This window comes from Tyto alba, unplaced genomic scaffold (assembly GCF_018691265.1).
Source record: "Tyto alba isolate M040663 unplaced genomic scaffold, T.alba_DEE_v4.0 Super-Scaffold_14, whole genome shotgun sequence".
Lineage (NCBI taxonomy): Eukaryota > Metazoa > Chordata > Aves > Strigiformes > Tytonidae > Tyto > Tyto alba.
In genome coordinates, this window is record NW_024881276.1 from 58,609,722 (window position 1) to 58,633,081 (window position 23,360).

At 53.0% G+C, this 23,360-nt stretch overlaps 2 protein-coding genes across 2 annotated transcripts; both read right to left on the reverse strand.

Moving 5' to 3' along the window:
- Positions 1-5,548: 5,548 nt before the first annotated feature.
- ENO2 (enolase 2) lies at positions 5,549-15,212 on the reverse strand. The gene is made up of 12 exons (XM_032995681.2): positions 15,038-15,212; positions 11,872-11,963; positions 10,928-11,023; positions 10,585-10,643; positions 9,515-9,584; positions 9,209-9,342; positions 8,308-8,530; positions 7,652-7,849; positions 7,321-7,522; positions 7,022-7,130; positions 6,827-6,885; positions 5,549-6,499 (listed from the first exon to the last, which is right to left on the reverse strand). Exons 2-12 carry the CDS (start codon positions 11,954-11,956, stop codon positions 6,430-6,432), a joined length of 1,305 nt encoding a protein of 434 aa, XP_032851572.1. The 5' UTR covers positions 11,957-11,963; positions 15,038-15,212; the 3' UTR covers positions 5,549-6,429.
- Positions 15,213-15,377: 165 nt separating this feature from the next.
- LRRC23 (leucine rich repeat containing 23) lies at positions 15,378-21,759 on the reverse strand. The gene is made up of 7 exons (XM_032995682.2): positions 21,538-21,759; positions 21,348-21,460; positions 20,217-20,470; positions 19,990-20,120; positions 16,825-16,961; positions 16,038-16,260; positions 15,378-15,748 (listed from the first exon to the last, which is right to left on the reverse strand). Exons 1-7 carry the CDS (start codon positions 21,640-21,642, stop codon positions 15,710-15,712), a joined length of 1,002 nt encoding a protein of 333 aa, XP_032851573.2. The 5' UTR covers positions 21,643-21,759; the 3' UTR covers positions 15,378-15,709.
- Positions 21,760-23,360: the final 1,601 nt, after the last annotated feature.

The window sequence follows — 23,360 nt, forward strand, 5'->3', positions numbered from 1 at the left end:
TCATCCACCCTTCTCCCCAACCTACCTCTTTGTCTTGACCCTTGTTGAGAGCCTCCACCCTGTCAGCAGTAATCCCGAGATGCTATTGTTCCCTAGAAGTTTCTGGTTTCCACATGTGGAGTAAAAATGCCCACTGATTTTGGGTGGTCAGTCTGAAACATTTCAGAATATTATTTTGCAGGGGTGCTATGTTGAAGAGAACAGCCTGTTGATCCCAAGCACGGAGGTAAGCATTATTTTCCTCACAAAGTTTCCTCACCAAGCTGAGCCCCAGAAAACAATAAATAGTATTATTATTGCTGTTGAGGTAGTAGTGTTTAGAGTTGCCACGGCTGCTTCAAACTGATACCTTAGGAGTTGACTGCCTTGCGTCCTGAGTTCATAATGAGTGTGACCCTTAGAGGCCAAAGTGATGATTCATGAAGGAGAAGGGTCTTGTAAAAATCGCTGTTTTCTGAATGCTAAACGAAATATCCAGATCCCTAAGGTTTGTGATTTGGGGAAAAACCTCTGTGAAAGCAACAGTGGTTGATACTGCTTCAGTCCCCCGCTCTTCTGGATCAGTAAACCTGTGACACCAAGTTTATTTAACCACAAAGTCAAGCCCTCAATGGTTTTCCTGTCATCATCTCCCATAACCAGCTTAGCTGCTCGAGTTCAAAAATTTTACTTAAATGATAAATTTATTATCAAGATTTTAGTGTAATTTATTATTTCTGTAAGATAAGAGGCAGACACCCCAACGCCTTATGAAAATCTTACTAGATTTAGCGTTATTTCAAGAAGCCAGCCAAAGGTGGCCTGTCTCCTGTAAAGCCTGCCATCTTAGTTTATGAAAAGCCATCAGAGGTGATTCAGAAGAAAAGCAGGACCAGAGGAGCAGGGTAACAATTTGCATTGGTGTAATCCTGACTTCTGAGGACTTACTTGTGGACAGAAAGCATCATCTCCGCTAGTAGCCAAGGTTTTTGGGCAGAGGGATGAAAAATGATGAGTGACTGAAGACAAGCACAGAGCTGGTCAGGACCTTTTCTGGGTCTATGACTGGCTGAGGACAACCTGTGGAGGACCTGACCAGGAGCAGGCTTCCAGAGGGCTGCGAGAAGGGTCAACATGGGTGCTGTCAGCCTTCCCAAAGGCAACAAACCCCTTCCCCTTCCCTGCTCAGAAATCCTCATAGCCAAATTGCTGTCAGGTAAAACCACACTCTACTCTGATTCAGGGCAGTTAGCATAAGTGGAAAATAGACAAGAGAAACACAAGCGGTCATGTGTGCTCGTGAGGAGAGACCAAGGTGGACTGGCTACAGAACATGGAAAATAAAATTATCTCACCTTTTAAATCAACAGATTGAAGACCTTGTACAAATCAGGAGATTATTAGCTGTATATTTTCAGGATGGATAAATGACTCAGGGAGTCTGTGAGCCAGCTAGGAGGCTCAGCAAGCAGGTACCAAGCTTGCTAGGGTGCAGCTGGTCCTCCTTTGGAGCAGGGAGATGGGCCACACCATTTCTCGAGGTCTCTTCAGCCACATTTTCAACATGGGAAATTCTGATGAGATAAGGAGGAAACCTCCTCCCTGAGGGTGGTTCAGCACTGGCACAGGTGCCCAGAGAGGCTGGGGAATCTCCCCCTTGTAGATACGTTCAGGATCTGCCTGGCCAAGGCCCTGAGCAGCCTGACCTAGGTCTGGGGTTAGCCCTGCTGTGAGCAGGTGTTTGGAGTGGAGACGTCCAGTCATCCCTTCCCATCTCAATCTTAATATGAAACTGTGATTCTGAAAATACACAGAGTCCCATTTCCCTTCTTGACACACAGCACATCGTAGTCTCCTTGATGCAAAGAATAAGCAAGCAAGCCCTCTAGTTTGTGCTAGGCCTGGGGAAAGTCTTTCTCCAAGCCAGAACCCAGACCGGGTCACCCAGGATGGCTTTACCTGGCTTGCTCTCTCAGATTCACACCAATACCTGCAAACTGGTGTCTGTTAGTAAAGGAAGCACTGAGAAGGTTATAAACCTCCTTGCCCAGTCTCACCAGTCTCCCAGCAATGGCTGTCCCCATGGCCTAGATGGCTCAGTGACGGGTAATGAAACAATAAGCTGCCTCAATTTATCATTTAATCAAACTAACTGGGTCTGCCCTGCAGATCAGGGGGGTGTTAATTGCGGAGGTTCATTCATATGCCACTCTGGCAGCCTCTAGAAGTGAGGAGCCAAGGGTTTTAACCTTATCCATCACCCCAGTTCAGTTGTTCACTAGATGTGCCAGTATGTCACAACTGCATGGCTGATTTCTGAGGCGCAGCAGGATGTGCACTGTGCCAGCAGAGACCCCTAAGATGCACACAGCTTATCCAAACCTGTGGCACCTGCGTCATTTACTGAGGTGTTTTATCTCCTCCCATACATGGCGCAGCACACAGTTACAGCTGCTTCCACAGTGAGACACGCGACGCTCTAGTAAGCTGATCTTTGTCCAGAGAGCAAGCTTCACAATACCCTCCTGACACCCTGTCCAAGCTGTCCACTTTCAGTCTTACAGCAACAGAGGCAAATACTCTTAATTCAAATAAGGTGCCCAGAACCTTATAGGAATAACCCAGCACCCCAATTTTTGGGCCTCTTATCAGTTATTCAGCAGAATAGTGTCTCTGACAGGCTCCCATGTTAGAGATGTTGGTTTATCGAGGTTGAACACCATGCCATTGTTCTTGAGAGAGACAAAAAGATACCAGAGAAATTCAGTAGACGCTCATTGTTAAGGCTTCCCTATGCACTCTACAATAAGCTTAATTCAGTGACATCACCTCTTCCAGCTCCTGCAAGGGCACATGCACCTATTTCGAAATGGTAGCCTAGGGAAAGTCTCCAAGCCAGAACCCAGCCAGGGCCACCCAGGCTTCGGGAGTGGGGTCAGCTATTGTTAAATTATCCCTTTAACAGCTCAGCATTGCCCTGAAGATGCCATCTAAACAGAGTATGATTTAACAGTTAAAAGAAAACCAATCCAACAAATGTTTCCCTTCATAGATACTGTCACATCTCCAGCTCATCTCTGTGCTGTTCCTCATACTCTGACTGAATGCACATCATAACACAGCAGTCTGATGGAAACATCAGCTTATACAAGAGGAGTCGGCAGGGGTGGAAATAGCAAAGTGTTTGGACATTTCTATTACTAAGAAACTGTAACCAAATCTCTGTCACTGAGACAAAGGGAAAGCAGTTTATATCTTATGATGCATTGACTAATGATAAATACTTGCAGTGACCCAAGCAAACATGCCAGGATCATATATTCCTTATATACATTGTGCTATCAGTGACAAACTCTTGATTTAGAAAAGGTACCGAGGTGAGGCACTGCTATGGCACAGTGTATTCTCATCAACTCAGTGCTTTCACACGTCTTCTCTGACACAGGGACGTGGCAATGCCTCACTGGTGATAACTCTTCACTAACGAATTCTTACAACAATGTAGGGACATACATACCTGTTCTCTGCTGTTACAGCATTGCAGCATTTAAATGGGCAACACGGACTACCTTGGGTGCTTAATTTCCTTCCTTGCACAAAAAAAAAAAAAAAAGACAAAGGGAGGGGGGTGAGGTTGGGGGGAAGAGGGCAGATGCTCTTGGGAATATGAAAGCTAAGAAACTTTATTTCCAAAAGATCTGCCCTGCTTACCCATGCTGTTTGCAAAATCCCAGCGTCTAAAACAAAGGAAAACAGCAGTTAGGTGTACAACTGGAAAAACAGTAGGCTCCCTGTCCCTCACCCACGCTCCAAAAATGCACTTTCCTTCCCCAAAACAGCGCTGCCGCGCGCAGACGCTTTTGCAGGAGACGTGACGGCGGGGGTCCGCCGCAGGGGACAACCGCGCATCGCATCAACCGGGGGGGACACCGCACCCCCCTTGTGTCGTGTGTGTGTCCCCCCCCCCCCCCCCCCCCGGGCTGTCACACGCCCGGCGGGTGAGTTAGCGGCGGCCCCTCCTGCCCGGCAGCTCCGGCACGGCAAAATGGAGCGTTCCCTCAGCGCCGCTCGGACTACAGCTCCCAGAAGGCAGCTGCGGCCTTGCCGCCGTCGGGGCCGGAGGCCGCCCGCCGGCCCTGCCGGGCCTCAGCCGCCTGCGGCCCGCGGCCGGGCTGCCCGGCCAGGCCGGTGGCGCCGGTACCCCGCTGCCTCCTCAGGGCCGGGCGCCCGGCTGCTGGGGTCTCTTCCTTCGGCGCCGATCCTCGGCATCGCCGGCAGCGGCCTCCGTGTGCCTCCCCTCGTGTCCGGGGTCTGCATGGGTTTGTTCACCCGGGGCCGTGAGGCGTGGAGCTTGAAACACTGGTTTTTAGGTGCAGAGTTTGGGATGGAGTTTTACCCCGCAGCTATGCTGCTGCTCCGAGAGGCTGAGGGACGGACTTAACAGAGAGCATGGGCCAGGGGTGGACTGCGGCTAGGACACAAGCTGTTCATGACTGCAGAGATTTGTTCTGTATTCACTAGTGATCCACTAGAAACCAATCCTTGTCTCTACCCTTACATGCTCCCTCCCACCCTCTTCTCTGTTCAGAGCGTATGTGTGGTAGCCTTTGTCTTCACTTCTTGGACTTACTCCCTTTTGTTTGCTACTCAGTAAAGAATCAGCCGTGAAATGCCAATGTTTTAAAGTGTGGTCTTTCGATTTTAAAGTCTGCATCAGGACACAGAGGGAGGGGGCTTGGGACTTGCTGAGCAACCTTGGTCTTAACCCTTGTGCTCACTCATCAGGAAAGACAAGGTGGTGTGGCTTAAGTGAGGGTCTGGAAACTTCATAAAGTGGGGCAGGACATTTGCAGGACATGTGGGTGCCCAAGTACACAGCGGGGGGCTGCTGATGTGAGCCGAAAATGCTGGGCAAGGTGGTTTTACCGTTTATTCTCTGTCAGAGCTTGGGTTGGGTTTTTTACAGTAGCACCCCTCAGCCCTCCACCCTTGTGGGGGTCTGTCCAGAATCACGCTGTTGAGCAAGAGCTGGGGTTTGCTGGCACTCGGCCTGCTGGGACACTTGGCTACTTTCCCCAAGTGCTGCTGTGTTGTCCCTGTGAAAAAAGATGGAGCTGAGAGAGACCAACATCCCACCTAGCCCCCTCCATTCACTGCTCTGAAAGCCCCTTTGGGGGGAGGAGGATCCACTTTTTCTCTCCCAAAGAGTTGCAACTCCAGTTTACCATCACTCGAGTCCAGTGGGCAGTTGCCCTGTGGCCCACCCTGAGGTCTTTATATCAGGGGAGGGCATGATTAAAACCCCTGCAGAGCAGATCTTCATGGGATACAGTTTTGTGGCGATGGTGGAGGCGGTTCCTACCCTCCTACCTGCTTTTCCCTCCATGAGCCATCTGGCTGTGGGACAAGGCTGTGAAAGGAGGTGGGGGGTGTCTAGGCCTTTTCTTGCCAGTCCCCTCTGCTGCTTGTGGTTACCTTTCTGCATAAGCCTCTCCTGCTCTGATGGCCAAATGTCCCCATTTCCCAAACAATGGCAAGTAGAGAGAAACATCAGGCCAAGCCAGGCAACTCAGGTGTGAAATACACTTTAATCGAGTTTAGGGATCTGTAGTTTGTCTGTTGCTCAGCTGAGCATGGGCTGTCCAGAAGGCGAAGCAGACGTGGGTGGAGGAGAGGGTGAAGGAGTGGAAGAGGGAAGGGAGCAGAGAGAAAAAGGTCATGAGAAGCAAATGAGAGCATAAGTTTGTTTACGGATGTGTTTTAATATATTGCCCCACAGTACTATGTGCTGACCCGGAGACTGACAGCGCACACACACGCACGCACACCCAGTGAGGGACAGCAGTGCACTTCAATGCTAAGCTGCTGGCAAGCACAGCCCAACACAGCACAGCACTCAAGAGTGGAAGGAGGGGACATTCAGGCCCCACCAGGTCCTAGCACAAACACACACCTGGGGCACAAGGACGTCGTAGGCCAGTACAGATAACACCTACACACATGCACAACGGAGAGCGAGCCACTGGCGACACTCATCCAGACACAGCTACAGGTGCGACACTTGTCCAAACACACCAGCCGATGCACCTACGTTCACCGCGCATGCTTCGGCTTACGAGGGAAACATGCTGGGCAGCATGCTCCCATAGTCTAACACGTGAACAGAGTGGCTCAGACGCAGCCCTGCACAAAAAAACAGAAAGACACACAATGCCTAGATCCAGAAATGCTTATGACCCCAAAGCAAGGGACAGGGTGTAGGCCTCTCTCTCATCCTTCACCTGGGTACATCTAGCCGGGGACATCTGAACTCGAGGAAGTTTGGGGTGAAAGGGAACCGGGTGGCAGGGTAGGAGAAAGAGCAAAAAAGGGAGCAGTGAAGGGAAGGGGGCTTCAGAGTCTGTGAGGCGGGAAAGAGCAGCAGGATGGCTGTGCCCTGGGGAACAATGTTCAAAGAACACTTGGGTTGCGAAAGTTGTGTCCAGCAAAGCGTGCTTCATCGCCAAGCTCTTCCTCAATCCTGCAGGAGAGAGACAGCACACGTCAGGCCCTTGCTGTGAGGGAGCATCAGAGGCATCGTGGTGCCTGAGAGGCAGTGCGTCAGCAGGAAGCCAACACGGGCCAGAGGAGCTCAGCTCCTGCGCCTGTGGGGCTGCACCCTCATGCCAAGCAGGAAGGAAGGAGTCTGCTCCAGAGATCTCTTTGGGATCCTACTGTCATCTCTGTGCCTTGTCTTCATAACATTTTGCCCACAAGCCCCATCTCCCTTCGGGCTTTCAGTTTCTCCCACCCCAATTAGTCACTCCCCTGTTCTCTCCTCTGCGTTCCTGTCCCTGGAGCCCCTTACCTCATGAGCTGGTTGTATTTAGCCAGGCGTTCAGACCTGCAGGGAGCACCCGTCTTTATCTGTAAAGCATTCCCCAAAACAAACACTGTAAGACACTTACGACTTGCACTGGTTTCCCACGGTGGGTCAGGGGTTTCTATCTTCACACCCCTTTGCTTTCCTCTAGGGCCTGTGTGTGGCCTAGGTCTCACCCACCTGCCCAGTGCATAGTCCTACAACCAGATCAGCAATGAAGGTATCTTCAGTTTCCCCGGATCGGTGGCTCACCATCACACCCCAGCCATTCTCCTGGGCCAACTTGCAGCTGCAGGGAGCGAGAAACGTAGTCAGTAGTTCCCACTCCTGTAACTGCCACCTACACAGGGTGGGATCCAGACACCCTCACTTCCCACCCTCGGCGTCCTACGCTTTGGTAGAGACAAAATTCTATTCATCCAATGGACAGTGTGACACCCTGCCATCGTTTATCACCAAGGGCAGCAGGCTGGACTTACGCTTGGATGGCCTCCGTGACGGACCCAATCTGATTGACTTTGAGCAGGAGGCAGTTGCAGGCCTTCTCTTCAACAGCTCGCTCGATGCGCTTGGGGTTTGTCACTGTCAGGTCGTCTCCCACTATCTGAATCCCCACATTGGCTGTGAACTTGGACCAGGCCTCCCAGTCATCTTGGTCAAAGGGATCCTCAATGGAGACCACTGAAGGGACAACAAAAGAGACACAAGTCAAAGCTGCCTCGCTTCCCACCCCAAAAACACAAGAGGGGATGCGCCTATTAAGTATGCAACACCAGTGCTGATTCCCTACTACCAGACGCAGCGTCTCACCTGGATAATCACGTACAAAGCTTTGGTAGAGGTCGCCCAGCTCATCTGCAGAAATGTAGCGGCTTGGGTCATCTGGGGACTTGAAGTCCAGGTCATATTTGCCGTCACGGTAGAACTCAGAGGCTGCCACATCCATACCAATGACAATCTTGTCTGTGTAGCCCGCCTTGTCGATAGCTTCCTTGAGGAGCTCCAGAGCTGGGAGGAGAGTTGCAGTCAGGAGAGTCAGCCCGTGCAGTGAGCTCTGCCTTTCAGTGGGAACCTCCCCTGGGAGGGTCCTGAGAGGCACTGGGAACCTGACAGTTTGATGGGAGAGGTAAAAGGGAGCCCAGAGTGCAAACAGAAACATGCCAGCGAGTTGTGGAGGCCATGTCCAAAGGGACAAGGCGGAATTAAAATACAGTCCCACAGCTCAAAGACAAGTTGGGGGAAGGCCTTGGAAAAGTGTGCACATGCGTGAAAGGTTTGTATGGAGAATCTGTGACAGATCAAGGCCCCCCTCAAGGAGAAGGAGCTTAGAAACCATTTCCTAACACAGAAGGTCAATGACATTGAGGCATCCTGTTTTGAACCAATCTTTGGGGAATGCTGTGAGCTGGGTATAGGAAGCCACAGCACTGCAGGCAGGGGTAAGCCCACCTCTGCGGCGCTCTCACCTTCGCTATTTTCCAGGATGTTGGGGGCAAAGCCTCCCTCATCACCCACATTGGTAGCATCTTTGCCGTACTTCTCCTTGATGACACTCTTGAGGTTGTGATAGACTTCAGCCCCAATGCGCATGGCGTCGCGGAAGCTTTCAGCTCCCACAGGCAGGATCATGAACTCCTGCATGGCCAGTTTGTTGCCTGCATGGGAACCTCCATTGATCACGTTGAAAGCCTGGAAGAGTTCCACAAGAGAATCAGAGCTGAAGGAACCGTTCTTGGTACCACCTCAAGGAGGCCCTCAGATGAGTCACCATGCCCACTCATGCCACGTCCCACAGAGTAACACAACACATCAGGCACATAAGGCACATAAGCCCGGGGTCTTCCTTTCAATAGTGGCTCCAAGCAAACGGCCGGAGAGGACCTTCCCGCCTGTTTCCCTCTCAGACATCTCCCAAGCCATATGTGTTATTTTGTGCTGTGTTGGTCTGTATGTGTTTATCAGCAATGCTATGTCAATCTCGCTTCCAGGACCTTTCTCCTTGACTCCTGAGAAAATTTTAGCATCCACAACACCCTTTGTGAAGTAGTTTCCCAGGGCAGCTACTCCTGGTGTGAAGACCCATATGCCACTGTTTTGAACTGAGCCCCAGAGGGTTCGCGTGACGCCCTCTGGTTCTTGTGCCGAGAGTGAGATCCTCAATCAACTCCCACCACAACCTCTGCCATACCTCAGGCCCCTCTTTTCCATACTTGACAAATCTCAGGGCTTAGTTTGCCTCCTTGACGAGTGCAGTGCACTCAGCTGATGTTTCAGGCCTACATCCCTTCCTTCTCTGCCTCCCAACACACCCTTTGAGGTTTCTGTTGGAGTTTCTGAAGGTGGATGTCAAGGACGGAGGAATCTTACTGGCACAGGAAGGATGAGGTCAGAGTTGCCGGCCAGGTCAGCAATGTGCCGGTACAGGGGCACATCCTTCTCTGCAGCTCCCGCCTTGCACACCGCCAGGGAAACTCCCAGGATAGCATTGGCCCCAAACTTGGCTGTGGGCAAAACCAAGGAGGAGTTAGGCTTCTCAGGCAGCAACCTCCTGCCCAGCGGGTGCCCTTGCCAGCCCAGCCTTGGGCTCACCACAGCTCTGACAGTGCCCCCCACTCCAGCCTCACAGCCTCCCGTGCTCTTTACTTCCCAAGCCAGAAAAGAAGAAGGAATTACATTTGTTCTCTGTGCCGTCCATCTCAAGCATCAGGTTATCAATCTTCTCTTGATCCACAACAGAGAGGTCCTGCAAGAAAGAGACAGTTCCTGAGAAGGGGATGCTGAGTAAGAGCTGTTGGCTCTGCTGCATGAGAAAGGAGGCACTGATGGAGAAGCTGGGGGTACATGTACCTTTTAGCTTGTGGGGGAACAGATACATATACACACAAGGCTGGAAACTAGTGCCTTGGTATACAGTCAAGTTAGGCAACCGTGATGTTGTTGCTGCCGTGCAGCGTAGATGTACTCACGCTGGAGAGGGGACCAGCTGCAGCCCAGGCAAGGCCACGCATTGCTGGGGACACGGGACTCCCTTGGAGATTCACCCAGCCTTTTGGCAGCTTCTGTGGTGCTGCGGCCACACAGAAGTCAGGCAGAAACAACAGTACGTGCTCAACCACAAGCAAGCGACTATAGACTGGATGGAGCCGTCACGGGGAGTGAGGTGGAGAGCAGGATTAGGCCCAGCACCGGCAGCCCTCCACCAGGCTGGGTGTTTTTCAGGGGTGGAGAGAGCTGGGCTCTCAGCCAGACCACACCCCCCAGGCTGCCTCAGAGCAGGCTCCAGGTCTTCAGGTGTGTAGACAGGTTGCAGATGTGACACCACTGCTCTGCAAAGCTGTGCTGGAGGGCTGCCAGACCTTGTATGGTACGGTCATTGCCCATCACACCACGACCGCTGGGTGGGACAAATGGGTGTGAGGCCACAGACATGTGGATGAGGTTCAGTGCTTGAGGAGGAGCACCACGGAAAGAGGGAGAGAGCGCCACAGGGTGCATTGAGGGGACTAGGTAGGTGGTACAGATGCTGTGGTGGACCAGGTAGCGTTACATCCTTTCCACCCAGAGAAAAAAAATCACTGCGCACACATACAGGCACGGAGGGCAGGAGGGGTGTGCCCAGGTTCACAGAGAGCATCACTGTGTCTGTTAACCCAGTGAGATGAAAAGAGGCAGAAACAGAGATCGGGGGACAGAGACAGACCAGAATAAGCATTGGACAAGGGAGAACAAAGAGAAATCCTTACAGAGCCCACGAGAGCTGGGGCAACAGTGCTGTTGATATGATCCACGGCTTGCAGGACCCCTAAAGAAGGGAAGAGACAGAGAAAAAGAGAGAGAGAGAGTGGGTGAGGCAAAGAGGAGAGTGGAAAGAGGGAGGGAGAGGACCAATAGAGAGACTGAGAGAGGGAGACAGCAGGGGAAGATCAAGGCCTGATCTTTCACTTAACGCTAGGTCTGTGCCTCTGTGGTCTCCGTGAGGGCAGTGGGACAGATCCACATCACACCAGCAGATGAGCGGTACCCTCTGGCAGAGCCCCGTGCCCGGGCAGCCCCAGGGATAAGGGTACAGAGCAGGCACCTCCCCACCTTTTCCAAGGAAACGTGACTTGTCATTGTCTCGCAGCTCCAGCGCTTCGTAGATACCAGTGGATGCACCGCTGGGGACCGCGGCTCGAAACATGCCTGGGAAACAGCAAAACGCAGATGTGAGATGAGCAGAGGATGAAAAGGGGGGAGAACCCTCATGCACCTGCTTCTGCCCTGCTTTTATGGGAAAGGATCTGGCAACCGCTCGTGCAAACAGCTGGCCCCGCTGGCTGGCTGGTCTTCTCAGAGGTGGAGCAGGAGGGTGGCAGCAATAAACGCACCCAGGGCCTCCAGACTGAGAAACCGGGATCTCGGGTGCCCAGAGGTCCACACTGATCACGGAACTACAGATGATGGGTGGAAGCCTGGCTCCTCAGCCCTCCTCCTGGTTCCAGAGGCATCCCAACCCACAGCTGCCAGTGGCTTCCTCCCGCTCAGGCCGGGGCTGGGTTTCTACCTTGGTGAAGAAGGAAGAGGCTGGTTGGATGCCTGCTCTGACCCCTCACGCCTCAGTGCACCTAGCTTTGGGCCCAGCGCAGGCGCAGCTCTTCCAGTTGAGGCACACGTGCGTGTACGTGCCTGCACAGAGATCTTGGAGACAAACCTTCTCCCGCTTCAAGAGCACGGTCATGGATGCGTTTAAAAACTCGTACTGTGTCCCAGAACTACAAACATAGCTGCAGCAGGGCATTGTGGGGATATGACAAGAAGGTAAATGTATTTATATTAATTAAACTTTCTGTCCCTGCTACCAACAGGCACACAGGTCAAATCAGATACACAAGCACCCAAGTCTCTGCCTCTTCCCCTGGCTTGCTGTCTGCCAGGATTTCACTGGAGAAGACCCCCCATGCTCTTGGCAGAGCGTGCCAGGCTGCTGTGCAGCGCCAGCTCTGCCAGGGTGGGCAGGACTTCCCCTCCTTCCCTCATCCTTGTCTGCGTACCTTTCTGTGTGTACAGGTCCACCTCAATGGTGGGGTTCCCACGGGAGTCCAGGATCTCGCGGGCATGGATCCTTTCGACTGCCATGGTGAGTCTGTGAAGAAGAGAGGAGAGGACAGGACCAGGACGCATTCAGTTCCGAGAGGCCCCAGGATGTGGTGCTCACCCATCTAATGTCTAGACGAGACACTGACAGAGAGAAGGAAGCTCGAGGAAGAGCAACCTTAGGAGCTGGAGTTAAAACTACTGGCTCAAGGAAATTTAGAAATTGCTATTAAAACCCAGATTGTGGGAACCTCCCCACATTTTGCTGAGGGACTGATCATCTATTCGCATTTACTCTGTTCCGTTGCTGCAGATGACAAACTGGAAGCTCTCTCTCCCTCTCTCCCTGTGCCATGGCTGAGGACTGCCCCTTTTCATGGCTGCTGATAGGAGCCGGGATGGCAGAGCCGGGGAGGGTGAGGCAGCATCCACGGCCAGCAGAGAGGGAGGGATCAGCTGGCGCAGCCAGGAGGTGACCCCGGCCCCTGGCACCAAGGACGGGGCACCGGCTCCCAGCGCCTCCCTTCCCCTCGCCAGGAGGGGAGGACGGTCCCCGGCGGGGCCGCCGTGTCCATAGGCAGCGGGCAGGAATCCAGCAGCCGCTGCTCCGAGGGCAGAGCCAGGCAGAGCCAGGCAGGGCAGCGTGTCGTGTCGGCGGGCCCGCAGTGACTCTCGGCCCCTCTCCGGCCCGCGGTGAGGGGAGCTGCCCCGGCCCAGCTCCCGCAGACCCCAGCCGTAATCCCTCAGCCCGAGTGCCTGGCTCGGCCTTCCCACCACCACCGTGAGCTGCTGGGTCAGGCTGCGTCGGGGTGATGGGGCTGCGGAGGAGGCCGGCAGCTGGAGGAGCCATCTTGCTGAAGGCTGCAGTGCCTCAGGCACGGGAGAAAGGGCTCTGAAGAGAAGGGGCACCTGGCCCTGCCCAAACGGAGGGATTGGGCCCAGCGCCTGACTCTTCGCTCTGCTCCTGAGATGGGGAGACACACGAGACCAGGAGGCAGCTCTGTCAGGTGAGAAGGGTGAGGAAACCTGGCATTTTGAGGCGCCTGGTTAAATCCGAAGTGGAAAACAGGCTGGTGGGTGAGGACAGCCGTTTGAAAGCTTCTCCTGCTGAAGTTTGCTCCCTAGGGGGTCCAGAATAACTCATCCCACCTTCTTATTCTCCTGGCCATGGGGCCATATGAAGCCGGGGAGCTGCATCCCCCCCGGAGAGGGCGGAGCAGTGAGGTGCATGTCACCTCACGCACCCAGTCCCGCCAGGTTTTCCTCCCGCAGCTCCCACTCAACCCTGAGCAGGGCCAGACCCTTGCAAAGCTCAGTGCAGAGGTCAGGCCTGTGGAAAGCACGAGGCCCCAGCCAGAACCACACCGTGGTGTGTGCAAGTGCATGGCCAGCGCAGGGGGCCAGCACAGGGTGGGGAGCTGTGCAGTGGCGGGGTGCTGCAAATAGCACAGCACTGAGGGGAGCTGAGAAGCAGGCTGGGTGAAGCTGGAGTTGGCTCCCAACCCCATTGCCTGGGGCAGGTGGAAATCACGCGGGCATGAGAACGTAACGTTGCTCTAAAGTTTCAGCAAAGGCTTCCCATAGAGGGGAGTTTCAGCTAGAGACGCCAGGGCGCTCTGGAGACTGTGCAGGGCCCTCCACCATGTCCATCTGGGCTGGGATCCCCCCATCAGCCGCTTTGGCAAGCACTCCTCGTGCCATCTGGCACACACCACAGGAACTTCCTCCAGAGCTGTGCCGGTGCAGCTGCAAGCTTCCTTTGCAGCAGTGCCCTGGCCATGCCCCGACAGCCTCGCAGGGGAGAGAGGAACAGGACCCCATTAAAATAATCTTTGATAGCAAGACCCGTGCCAGATGCAGTGCCTTTCTGCTTATGTGGTCATGTTGCCTGTGGTCACATCCCTCTACCCACATCCACCTGCCCCTGTTAGGGCCAGCTCTGAGGAAGCCAAGTGACAAACCCAAATCCAGCTTTGCCTGCCCCACCGCATCACTTACTTGATCCCTTCTCCTCTCCAGTCCTTTAAACCCTTTCCTCCACTTGTATTGCTGCCCCGTGTTCCCTTGCGTTTGCCCTCCTTTGAACAGCGCAAAGAACCACCCTGAAATCCCTGACATCAGCTGCACTGTCCTGAAAGGAGGTCAGAGGCGGATAAGCCAGGATAAGGGATTGGGATGGAGCCGTAGTCGGGAGCCCACAGACCACGGTGAAGAGAAGAGAGGAGCCAGGCTGGAGGCTGGGCACAACACCCTGGGAGACCGGCTCTGCTGCAGTGCCTTCCCGTGGGCACAGCTTTGTGGCACTGCACGTTGCAAGGGCACTGCCTCACTGGAGTTCATGCTGCAGCAGCTCCCCTCCCCACCAGGCAGGCCGGCATGGTGAAGACCTTTCCCCCAAGCCACCCGTTCCCGTGTTGCTGCTGCGATTCCCCCCGGGGCTGGGCAGTGCTCCCAGCAAGCCCGCACTGCTGCAGTGTCGTGGCTGATGCAGCTAAGTGCTTGCTTGGCTGTCACCTCCTCCCCCTGCTCTTCCCACCCCCCCACCCCTTCCCGTGTGTAGCGTGGGGCTGTGCAGATAAGACGACGTCTCCTTTCCTCCCTCCCTCTCCCCGGGACCCAGCTGAGCACCTGCGTTTATATCAACACCGGGGGAGGCGGCGGGGCGGGAGGGGGGGCTGCTCTGAGGCTGTGTCCTTTCCCCAGCAGTGCCCGAACTGAGCTTCGCCTCCTGCCCACTACCACCCCCCCATCCCGCAGCATCTCCCGGCAATGCCCTTGGGAGCACCTTGCTAGTTGCCCCCCTTCCTTGCAATTCCCTAGGTTCACATCTGAAAGGATGCTTGCTGGGGGTAGGGGAGGAGGGAGTACCTGAAATTAAAATATGAAAGAAAAGTGAGAAGGGGGGCGTTGGGGGGGGGGGGGGGTGTGTGTGAGGAGAAAGAGGTGGGAGGAGCAGGGGGAGGAATTACTGAGGGGAGTTTAGTTGTTAATGCCGCTCACCGTGCTCCTTCTCCGCAGGGACCCCAAAGTGCGTGTGGGGTTTGGAGGGCACAGGGTGGGGAGCAGAAACATGCATGCGGGGGGGGGGGGGGGGGGCGGTGCTGGCTGTGGGGAAACACTTACCTTCCTGGGGCAGGGGTGAACCAGAGATTGAGGAAGTGCTGGTGGAAAGGAGAGAGGACGAAGCTGAGGAGGAATGCAGGACCTCCAGGGGAGATGATGTGTCCTCTAAGCCAACAGTGGCGGCGGCAGCAGGATGGAGACGCCCCTGATAGGGCCGGGACAGCAGCATGTGACCCAGAGCTGCGATGAGTCAGGATTTAGCAAAGCTTTGCAAACAGCACGTAGAAGATGGAGAGAGAGAGAGAGAGACAGACAGACAGACAGGGGATAGACACAGACAGATGAGGGTGATAGAGCCAGGGAATAGGAGTAGGTGCGCAGGATAAACAATTCCAGTCACTCCAGGCTCATTAATTATTTTTATTCGAATCAGAAAATCTTGTCGGATTTTTGGGAGCCATAAATCCAACCACAGAACCCATCACTCTCCCCTTTCCCCTTTCCCCTCTCGGGCATACTGAGACTAGAGCATATGAGTGCAGTGACTGCAAAAACACTGCAGTCCCTCAAGGCAGCATCCAGGATCAGGGTGGGTAGCCTTCCTCTTTTGTTCAGGGGCAAAATGAGGTGAGGGTAGCTCTGGTACATACAGCTGTCACCTTCCCATCCACAGGTGGGGAAGGGCATCTCCAAATCTTGACTGGGTCAGGGAACAAGTATTAAAACCAGGGGTCACTCAGTCACATCACCCTGGAGAGATCCTTCCATTTCCTGAGGAAGGAAAGAGGGAGCAGGTAAATGACTCCATGCCCAACTTCTTTTCCCCCTTTCACTGCTCATTTCTGCTAGTGGGGTCAGGAATGGCAGTCGGGCTTGTGATGCTGGCCATCACAATCAGGTTGTGAAGCCCGCTCTCTGTTTCAGGCTACTCTGCCCTTGGGACTGACCTCCCTCAGCCTTCTCCTCATGTAATCTGGAGGAGGAGAGGTTTGATCAGCATATTTGATCCTCTCTCTTTCCCTCCACTTCCTTCTCCTCCCCCCACCGTGCTGTTTCTCACCTTTTCTTCTTCCTGCCTTTTCTGACGGATTTTATTCGCTTCCGCCCGTTCATCTTGCTCAAATAATTCCTTGTCAAGGCGTTGCAGGTGCGGCAGCAGGACCAGGACCTCCAGCCGGTAATTAGGTTCATCAGAGCACGGATTGTCCAACAGCACCAGTGACTGCAGCATGGGGAGGACCTGCAGTTTTGCAACCTCCTGAAGGCTACTGATCCCATTGTTCCTGAAGAAGAGGAAGCACAGAGTGGGGGAAAGAGACACATGCAAGTAGTGAGATCCCTTCAGAGCAGTAAATTGACAAGACAAAGCAAAACTGAGCAGCATGATGGACAGTAGACCTCAGACCACAGGCCTGTGATCTGAGATCCAGATCTGTCTGCAGCTCCCCACACTGAGGGACAAAAAGGACATCTCCTCTGGATTTCTCTGTGCTCCAACAGCCCACTGAATTGTGTGATATCGCCACTGCCCCGTACGGCAAATGCCAAGAAGGGCACTTGCAGTCATGTCTGGGACACAGAGAACACGGTAGGAGGGATCCAAAGAGTTATGGCAAGGAATTAAATGTATGAGGTGGGGTATGAGAGTGACTGGAGAGGGAGATCTTTTCTGAGAAGCCCAGGAAAGGCCCTGGCTGTTATACTCCTAGACAGCTAAGTGCTGAACATCAATCCATCCCCATCAGGTATTCAACTTCCAGAGAAACCAGAAAAATCCCAAAGATCTAAAAGGGAGTACAGCCTGATGAAGGGGTCTCTGATCCCAACAGAGAGCAGGGAGGACCTACCGTAGATTGAGGTACTGCAGACACTTCATGCTACTAGAGAATCCATCCAGGGTCTCAAGCTGGTTGTCACGCAGGTGCAGAGCTGCCAGCTGCCCTAGCCCTTCGAGGCCTTCAAGGCTCCGAATGCTGTTCTGGGCCTGAGCAGCGGGGAGGCAGGGAGAGAAGGACAAAAGGGACACACAGGAGAGCGAACAGCAGTTATTTCTGTTTTTTAAAGCTCTTTCTACCCTTCAGACTCCCTACCACTCAACACAGCCTTCTCTGAAGCCAGATCAGGTTGCTCGGGGTCTTGCCCAAATGGGTTCTAAGTGTTCAGATTCAAGGACCAAAAGTTTGTTGAAAAAGTATTTCCTGCAGCATCACTTGATGACTGAGACAAAACCACCCCAGGTGAAGCCAGCACAGCACTCTCTTCCATGACAGTGCTGAATCTGAGCCCCTAAGACCTCAGAGAGCAACAGCGTGGCGAGGAAGGCATGGACCCAAGCCTGAAACAAGTGTATTTAACGGATGAATAACCAGCCCCTCTCAGTCACATAGTCCAGCTAGTCCAGGGATCTTCCAGTGACAGCTATTTCTCTTGTGGGGGGAAACCTACTGCCATCAAGTCTCCTTGTCTACTCTTCTGTGAGCTTTTCCAGGTGTAAGTGTTGTTACCCATCCATAGGTGAACCTTCCTGCAACAAATCTGACAATTGTACAGCAGGAAGAACGTGCCCTATCAGTTGGAAGTTCCCCATCATTGAATTTCATTCACTTCAGTGTGATGGGAGTCATGAGACAGGGAAATACGAAGCTCTAACTTTCAGCAATAGTTTCACAGCAGGATTTCAGCTGGAAAAGACCACTCGAGGTCTCTGGCCCAAGCCTGGGCCCACCGCAGGGCCAGCCCCAATGCTAGGCCAGGCTGCTCGTCGCCTTGTGCAGCCAAGTTTGGAAAATCCCTGGTAACTACAACAGCCCTGCCACGTTCTCCAGCCTGGAGCCGAGCAGGGCATCACTTGCAATTGTGTCTCAGGGCTGCAGTCTCTCAGAACGTAAATACCTGAATGGGAAACAGGGAGAGAGGTGCTGTTGTGCTCTCTCCGTCCCTTGTTGGCACCCAGGCAGTGACGTGGCCAACGTCTGAGACTAATAAAAGGGGCACAGGCTGAACTGGTGGGTTAGAACAGTTCAGGACTGGGTCGCTCAGGGAAAGAATGTTTTGTAGAAAAGGCAGATTTTAATGGAAATTGAAGGAAGCGGAGTCTGGACCAGCTGGGCCAAGTAAAGAGGGTAACACAAGGACAAAGAGAGGGAAGTTGGAGATTTAGCGAAGGTCACGTGAACAGATTTAACAGTCAGGAAGGATTAGTACATTGTACCTCAGAGGAAATCAGGAGCTAGTGTGGGAAACAGGGTGGGGAGCTCACAGACCACTGGTAATGAAAGAATAGTAACCTCCCATCACTCTCACTTTCTTCATTACTTCAGTGCTTTTAACTGCTTTGGCCCCTCAACCACTAACAGGACAATGCAGAATAGATTTTTTTCAGCTGTTGTTGGTTTTTTGTTTTTTTTTTTTCTTTCCCCTAAATCAAGTAACATCCCATATGATGCCTTTAATTAAGTGAACCTTTCCTTAAGACACCAGTTCTTCACATGGATGTGATGCCACCTTTTCTTATGGAAAGCTACTATAATATGTTCCCCATGGTTCCCTCTCCCCTTCCTGCATACCTGGCCCTCCTCTAGCCAGCCTTCGTTAACACTGCGGCACAATGACCAAGAACCAACACAGCCCTACAGACAGCAGTGATCCTCAAACTGATGCAAGTGCCACAGGGAGCACTGCCAGCTCATAGTGTTCCTGCTAGTAGGTATAACATTTTTAACACTAAATTTATTCTGCAACTATGTCACACATTAACCAAATTTGGTTCAGATCCTTTAAATTGAACCCTTTGTCTTGAACCGTGTCCTTGAGGCATCAGCTACATTTACCCATGGCTCAAGTAATACCAAAATATTCATACAGAGAGCAAAGCGCTACTGGGAGAGATACCCCTCCAGAGTTCTTTAGTGAGCAGGTAGACATGAGAGACAAATTCAAGCCCCAAAGATTCCTGGGAAATGAGTCAGTTGTTCTAGTTTTAATAATCATGTCTTGAAATTTGCCCACTTCATATGAGCAGCTCAGAAATTCCTCAATCATGCCAGGAACCTTCTTTAAATATAGGTGCTGTGTTTGATTCCCTCCAATCATTCACTAAAGTGACTGGTTTTATTTTGAAATTCTGTATTGTATCTAGTGACTTATCTACTTCATCCCTTCTTCCAGCATGTCTAGTCCTGAAATCTCAGTTTTCTACCAGAAAATTGCAGGCAATCTCAGCAGGCATTCTTCCTGGTGTTTTCTGCCAGGGAGTCTTGATGAAAAGAAAGCTTTTCAAACCCTTTATCATCTTTAATTGCTTTTTAAGAGGTAGTGACTCAGGACACCTATCCAGTCTTCGCAAGCTGTGGCACTGTGTGATGCGTGGGGCTAAGTCATACATACTTTCTTCACTTACATCTTTAGGAGTAAATGTTCCCTAAAGCAATTGTTTATGGTATTAGGAAATTGCTTCTCTTATTTTAGTTTCACTGTGATGTTCAATCAGGTTCTTTTTTGGCAGATGAAGGTGTCATATAATTGTGCTGATTTTAAACCAGTATTTGATTAGGCTCATCAGAGAGGAGAAAGAAGCATCACCCCTCCCTGTCATCCAGACCAAAGCTCTTGCTTTCTCCACTGACCTCTGGGGGTCTCAGGGCACACGGAATATAATCTTTCCTAACACTGCCCGAAGAGAATACTGCTCTCCTGCAGGAGGCTGGGAGGGAAGAACCTGACGCACTGAGTGCTGCCAACTGCCCCGCTCTCTGCAGTGAAATTACTGGTCAGTGGCTATTCCCTTCACACCACCTGGGCAGACAGTGTAGGAGCTACCCCCAAAAAAATTATTTTGCCTCTTTAGCTCTCTGAAATCTGTCCGTTTATCAGACTGAGAAGATTGAACTGAAGGGGCTAGAATGAAAATGATGCTGCTTTGAAGGGGATAGCACCTCTCTTCCTCCCACTGACTGGAGGTGCCAGGCTCTGCAGCTGCTCTGTCCCACTCCCCATGCTGGCTGACCTCTTACCAGATAGAGGTTCCTGAGCTTGGGAAGATTGAGCCCTGCTGTGCTCTCTAGCTTGTTTTCTCGCAGCTCCAGGATTTGCAAGCTGAACAATTGGCCATGACTCAGACCCTGCGCTGTCTGGATTTTATTTCCTGAGTGCCAGAGAAGGAAGAAACAACGTGAGAATCAATCCCACCCAAAGAAAGTGTCCTGTGTGCACAAGAATGAGGAGAGGTGGTCTGTATCACCTTTCAGGCTAAGGTTGGCTAAGTGGGGGTGAGTAATGCCCTCCATATCCTTGATGCGGTTGTGAGCAAAGCTGATGATCTGGAGGTAGGGCAGCTCCTGCATGCAGGCACTGGTAAGCAGATTCCCATCCACCTTCAGCCAAAGCAGGTTGGTTAGGCTGCTCAGTGGAGATAAATCTCTCAGCCTGTTCTCTGACAAATCCACATACCGCAGGTGAATGAATCTTTCAAGGAGGCTGATGTCTGTCAAGTCCCTGTGGGAGGAAGAATGTGAATAAAACATCCCATATTTCCCCCTGCTACCAGCTTTCAGTTTGTTCCTCACCAGTACTGGGAGCGCAAGCTCCTCTCCCACTTCCTGGCTCTCCTAGGAAGCCTTGCCGGAGAGAAAGACAAAAAAGGCAGGTGATAAGGACAGCCTGGATAGTCTGTAAACCAGGCCGGCTGCTAAGGAGTGGACCTGCTTTCCTGGCACAGGCAAGTTCCCATTAAGCTGTAGCTGTCAGGAGGGGGCAGAAGCAGAACAGAAAAGAGGATAAATTGGGGGGATGGGTCTGTCAGACAGTAGTGGTAATACGAAAGATTGTGTGGAAGGACTTTCCTAGTAGGAAAAAAACAGTCAAGATACCTGTGAGGCTGGTGAAAAACATAGTGTCGCTGAGGCCTGTTAGGTCTACAGTTGTTTGGGTGTACTGATGGGAGTGAGGCTCCAAACTGTCCCCAGGCCATTGTGGCACTGTACCTACAAGTGCATGCCTTAAAGGTTAGCAGTTAACAAGAGAGATGCTTAATGGATATTTCTCAAAGTGACTGTGGGAAAGTCACCCAGTTCAGGTCCCCCTAGGACAGCACAGTTCTGAGCAACGGGTCAGGCTCCTCTCAACTGAGGACGACACTGACATTCCCACCTGCGCGTCCGGCTACAGTGGAGGCAGCCCCAGGCTCAGGGCTGAGGATGGACCAACTGTGCTGAAGCACAGAAGACTGGAATCCAGTCAGTCATAGAACATGGCCTGGAAACATTTCTGCCCCACACGGTCAGTCACCAGTGCCCTTATGGCACAGCTGTAGCCACACACAGATGCCCAGGGAGGAGGAGGTCTTCTCCTGGGACAGGTGTTGCACACTCACTTGTATTTGGCTTCAAATTTCACAAAGGCGTGGGCCAGGCCATTGCCGGTCTTACTGAGGAGAGAGAGGCCCTCCTTCAGGACCTCCTCCGTCAGGGGACACGGGGCCAGCACCTGGGAGGGAAGGAGAGAGTACAAGGCCAGCGCTGGCCTAACCGCAGCCAGAGGGTGCTGAGGCCCCCCCGCCTCACCTGTTCTTCCTCCTCTTGCTTCCACAGCGCCTCCTCTTCCTCATCTCCTTCCTTCCCCTCCTCTTGAAGGGTGTCCTCCTCCCCGTCCTGCTCCTCGCCTTCCATCCTCACAGGCCGCGCTTCCCACCCCGCTGCGAGAGCTCCATCAGGCCCGGCCGCGGCCGCCGCCCTGGGCTGCAAGGGCCGCGGCGCCCCGCTGCCATGGAAACCGGGGGGGGGGAGGAGGGGCCCGACGCCGCTGCCATAGCAACAGCGCTTGAGCGACAGCGCCGGGACGGGGCGGAGCTTGCCGTTTCCCGCGGCGGGAACGGCGGCGCTGCGCGAGGCCGCACGGAGCTGCCAGCGCGCTGGGCCTCTCCCTCAGCCACACAGGCCTGACCCCCGCGGCCTTCCCAGAGACACCCCTTCTCTCGCCACTCTTACCCCTGGTCTGGAATCCCGGGCCTTTGTGCTGCCTCAGGCAGGGCAAATGTGAAATCCAGAGACTTGCCATCCCTGAGCAGACCTCCCGAAAAAGAGACTTACCATGTTCCACTGACACTGTTCCAGTTAGTGCATCTGCAGCTAACGCTCTAATTTCCTGCAGCAATGCAGATGCTGCCGATCTGCCATTCGTTGGCCAGGGAAGCTCCACATGGTTTATTTCTTCATCATCCCGCTGGTAATACTCCTGGCTGACTGCTTGTGTTAGTTTGCTGCTCCGACTGCAACAGCTTTGTCATTTTTTGTATTAAATTCCACGTGGAAAGCTCAGAGCGTGTCTCGCCTTCATCAGAAGCACTTTGTGATCCTACTCTACCTTCTCAAGTGCTCCCAGCTCTTCCTAGATGGGTGACATTCGCAATTACTAGGAGTGTATCCAGAGGACTGATGGATCATTTCGTTGGGAAGGTACCACTGGAGGTCATCCTATCCACCCCCCAGCTCAAAATGGGGCTGGCTTCAAAGTTTGGCTGAGCTGCACAGGGTGGTGGTCATTCAGGTGGCGAACATCTTTGGGGAAAGACCCTCTAGTAAATGTTTAATTAACATGTTGAGCGGAATTAGGCTTGGGCTCTGCACGAAACCTCCCACGACGCAATCTCCTGGATGCCAGGAAGTGACTTGTAGGGTACGGTGTCCGAACCCCTTGCAAGGTGACACTGCTTCAGCCCTCTCCGCCAGGCTGGGGAGCCGGGGTGGGCTGAGGCTGCCAGGGCCCACCAGGTGCCATCCGCTGCCTGCCCGGCTTTGGCACCCCTGGGCAGGCAGGTTGTTGTGCCCCCATCGGCTGCCGAGCAGAGCTGGGTGTTTACCAGCTGGGAATGCTGCTCGGAGCTGACAGCTGCCAGCCTTTGGCAGTTGAGACCAAAATCCAAGGTCCTGCTCTCTTTCCCTCCAGTGCACTTTGCTCCTTTGCAGCCCCTGGGGAAACATCAGTGTTAGATAAGCTGGTCCAAGCTGAGCTGAACACAGAAACCTCAAATATGAGTCTCCCAGCATGTCTGCCAGATGTTACCCCCACTCCACAGCACACCTCTGTGATGCCACCCGTGTCCCCTGCCTTGTCCTGCTTGGCTCCCTGGTGCCAGCCTCTTCTGTGTTACACTTGCCCCATCTGAATTCACTCTCTGGTCATTAACCTGCATATGATGTGGGTTTCTGCTATAGCCCCTGCAGAAAAACCCATCTTCACATAAAGCACTCCAGCTCCTCTTGCCTTTGCTTTCAGAGGCTTTAAGGAGCCCTTCAGCAAATTGCTGCTGGAGAAAAAGTGATGACATGCTTTTCTTCCTGTCCCACATCCCTTTATGCTAAAGAATGGAATGGTAGAAGTTGTGTGT

Bases quoted from the DNA above. Each gene is read 5' to 3' on its own strand.
- ENO2 (XM_032995681.2), bottom strand. From the start codon at position 11,956: ATGGCAGTCGAAAGGATCCATGCCCGCGAGATCCTGGACTCCCGTGGG. The intron at 9,585-10,584 runs GTAAGGATTTCT...TCTTTCTTGCAG, and splicing joins CCCCAGCTCTCGTGGGCTCT to GACCTCTCTGTTGTGGATCA. The intron at 6,886-7,021 runs GTGGGTGAGACC...AATGCTTTACAG, and splicing joins TAGGACTATGCACTGGGCAG to ATAAAGACGGGTGCTCCCTG.
- LRRC23 (XM_032995682.2), bottom strand. From the start codon at position 21,642: ATGGAAGGCGAGGAGCAGGACGGGGAGGAGGACACCCTTCAAGAGGAG. The intron at 20,471-21,347 runs GTGAGTGTGCAA...TTCCTCCCACAG, and splicing joins AAATTTGAAGCCAAATACAA to GGACTTGACAGACATCAGCC. The intron at 15,749-16,037 runs GTGAGAAACAGC...TTCCTTCCTCAG, and splicing joins AAAGGCAGGAAGAAGAAAAG to GAAATGGAAGGATCTCTCCA.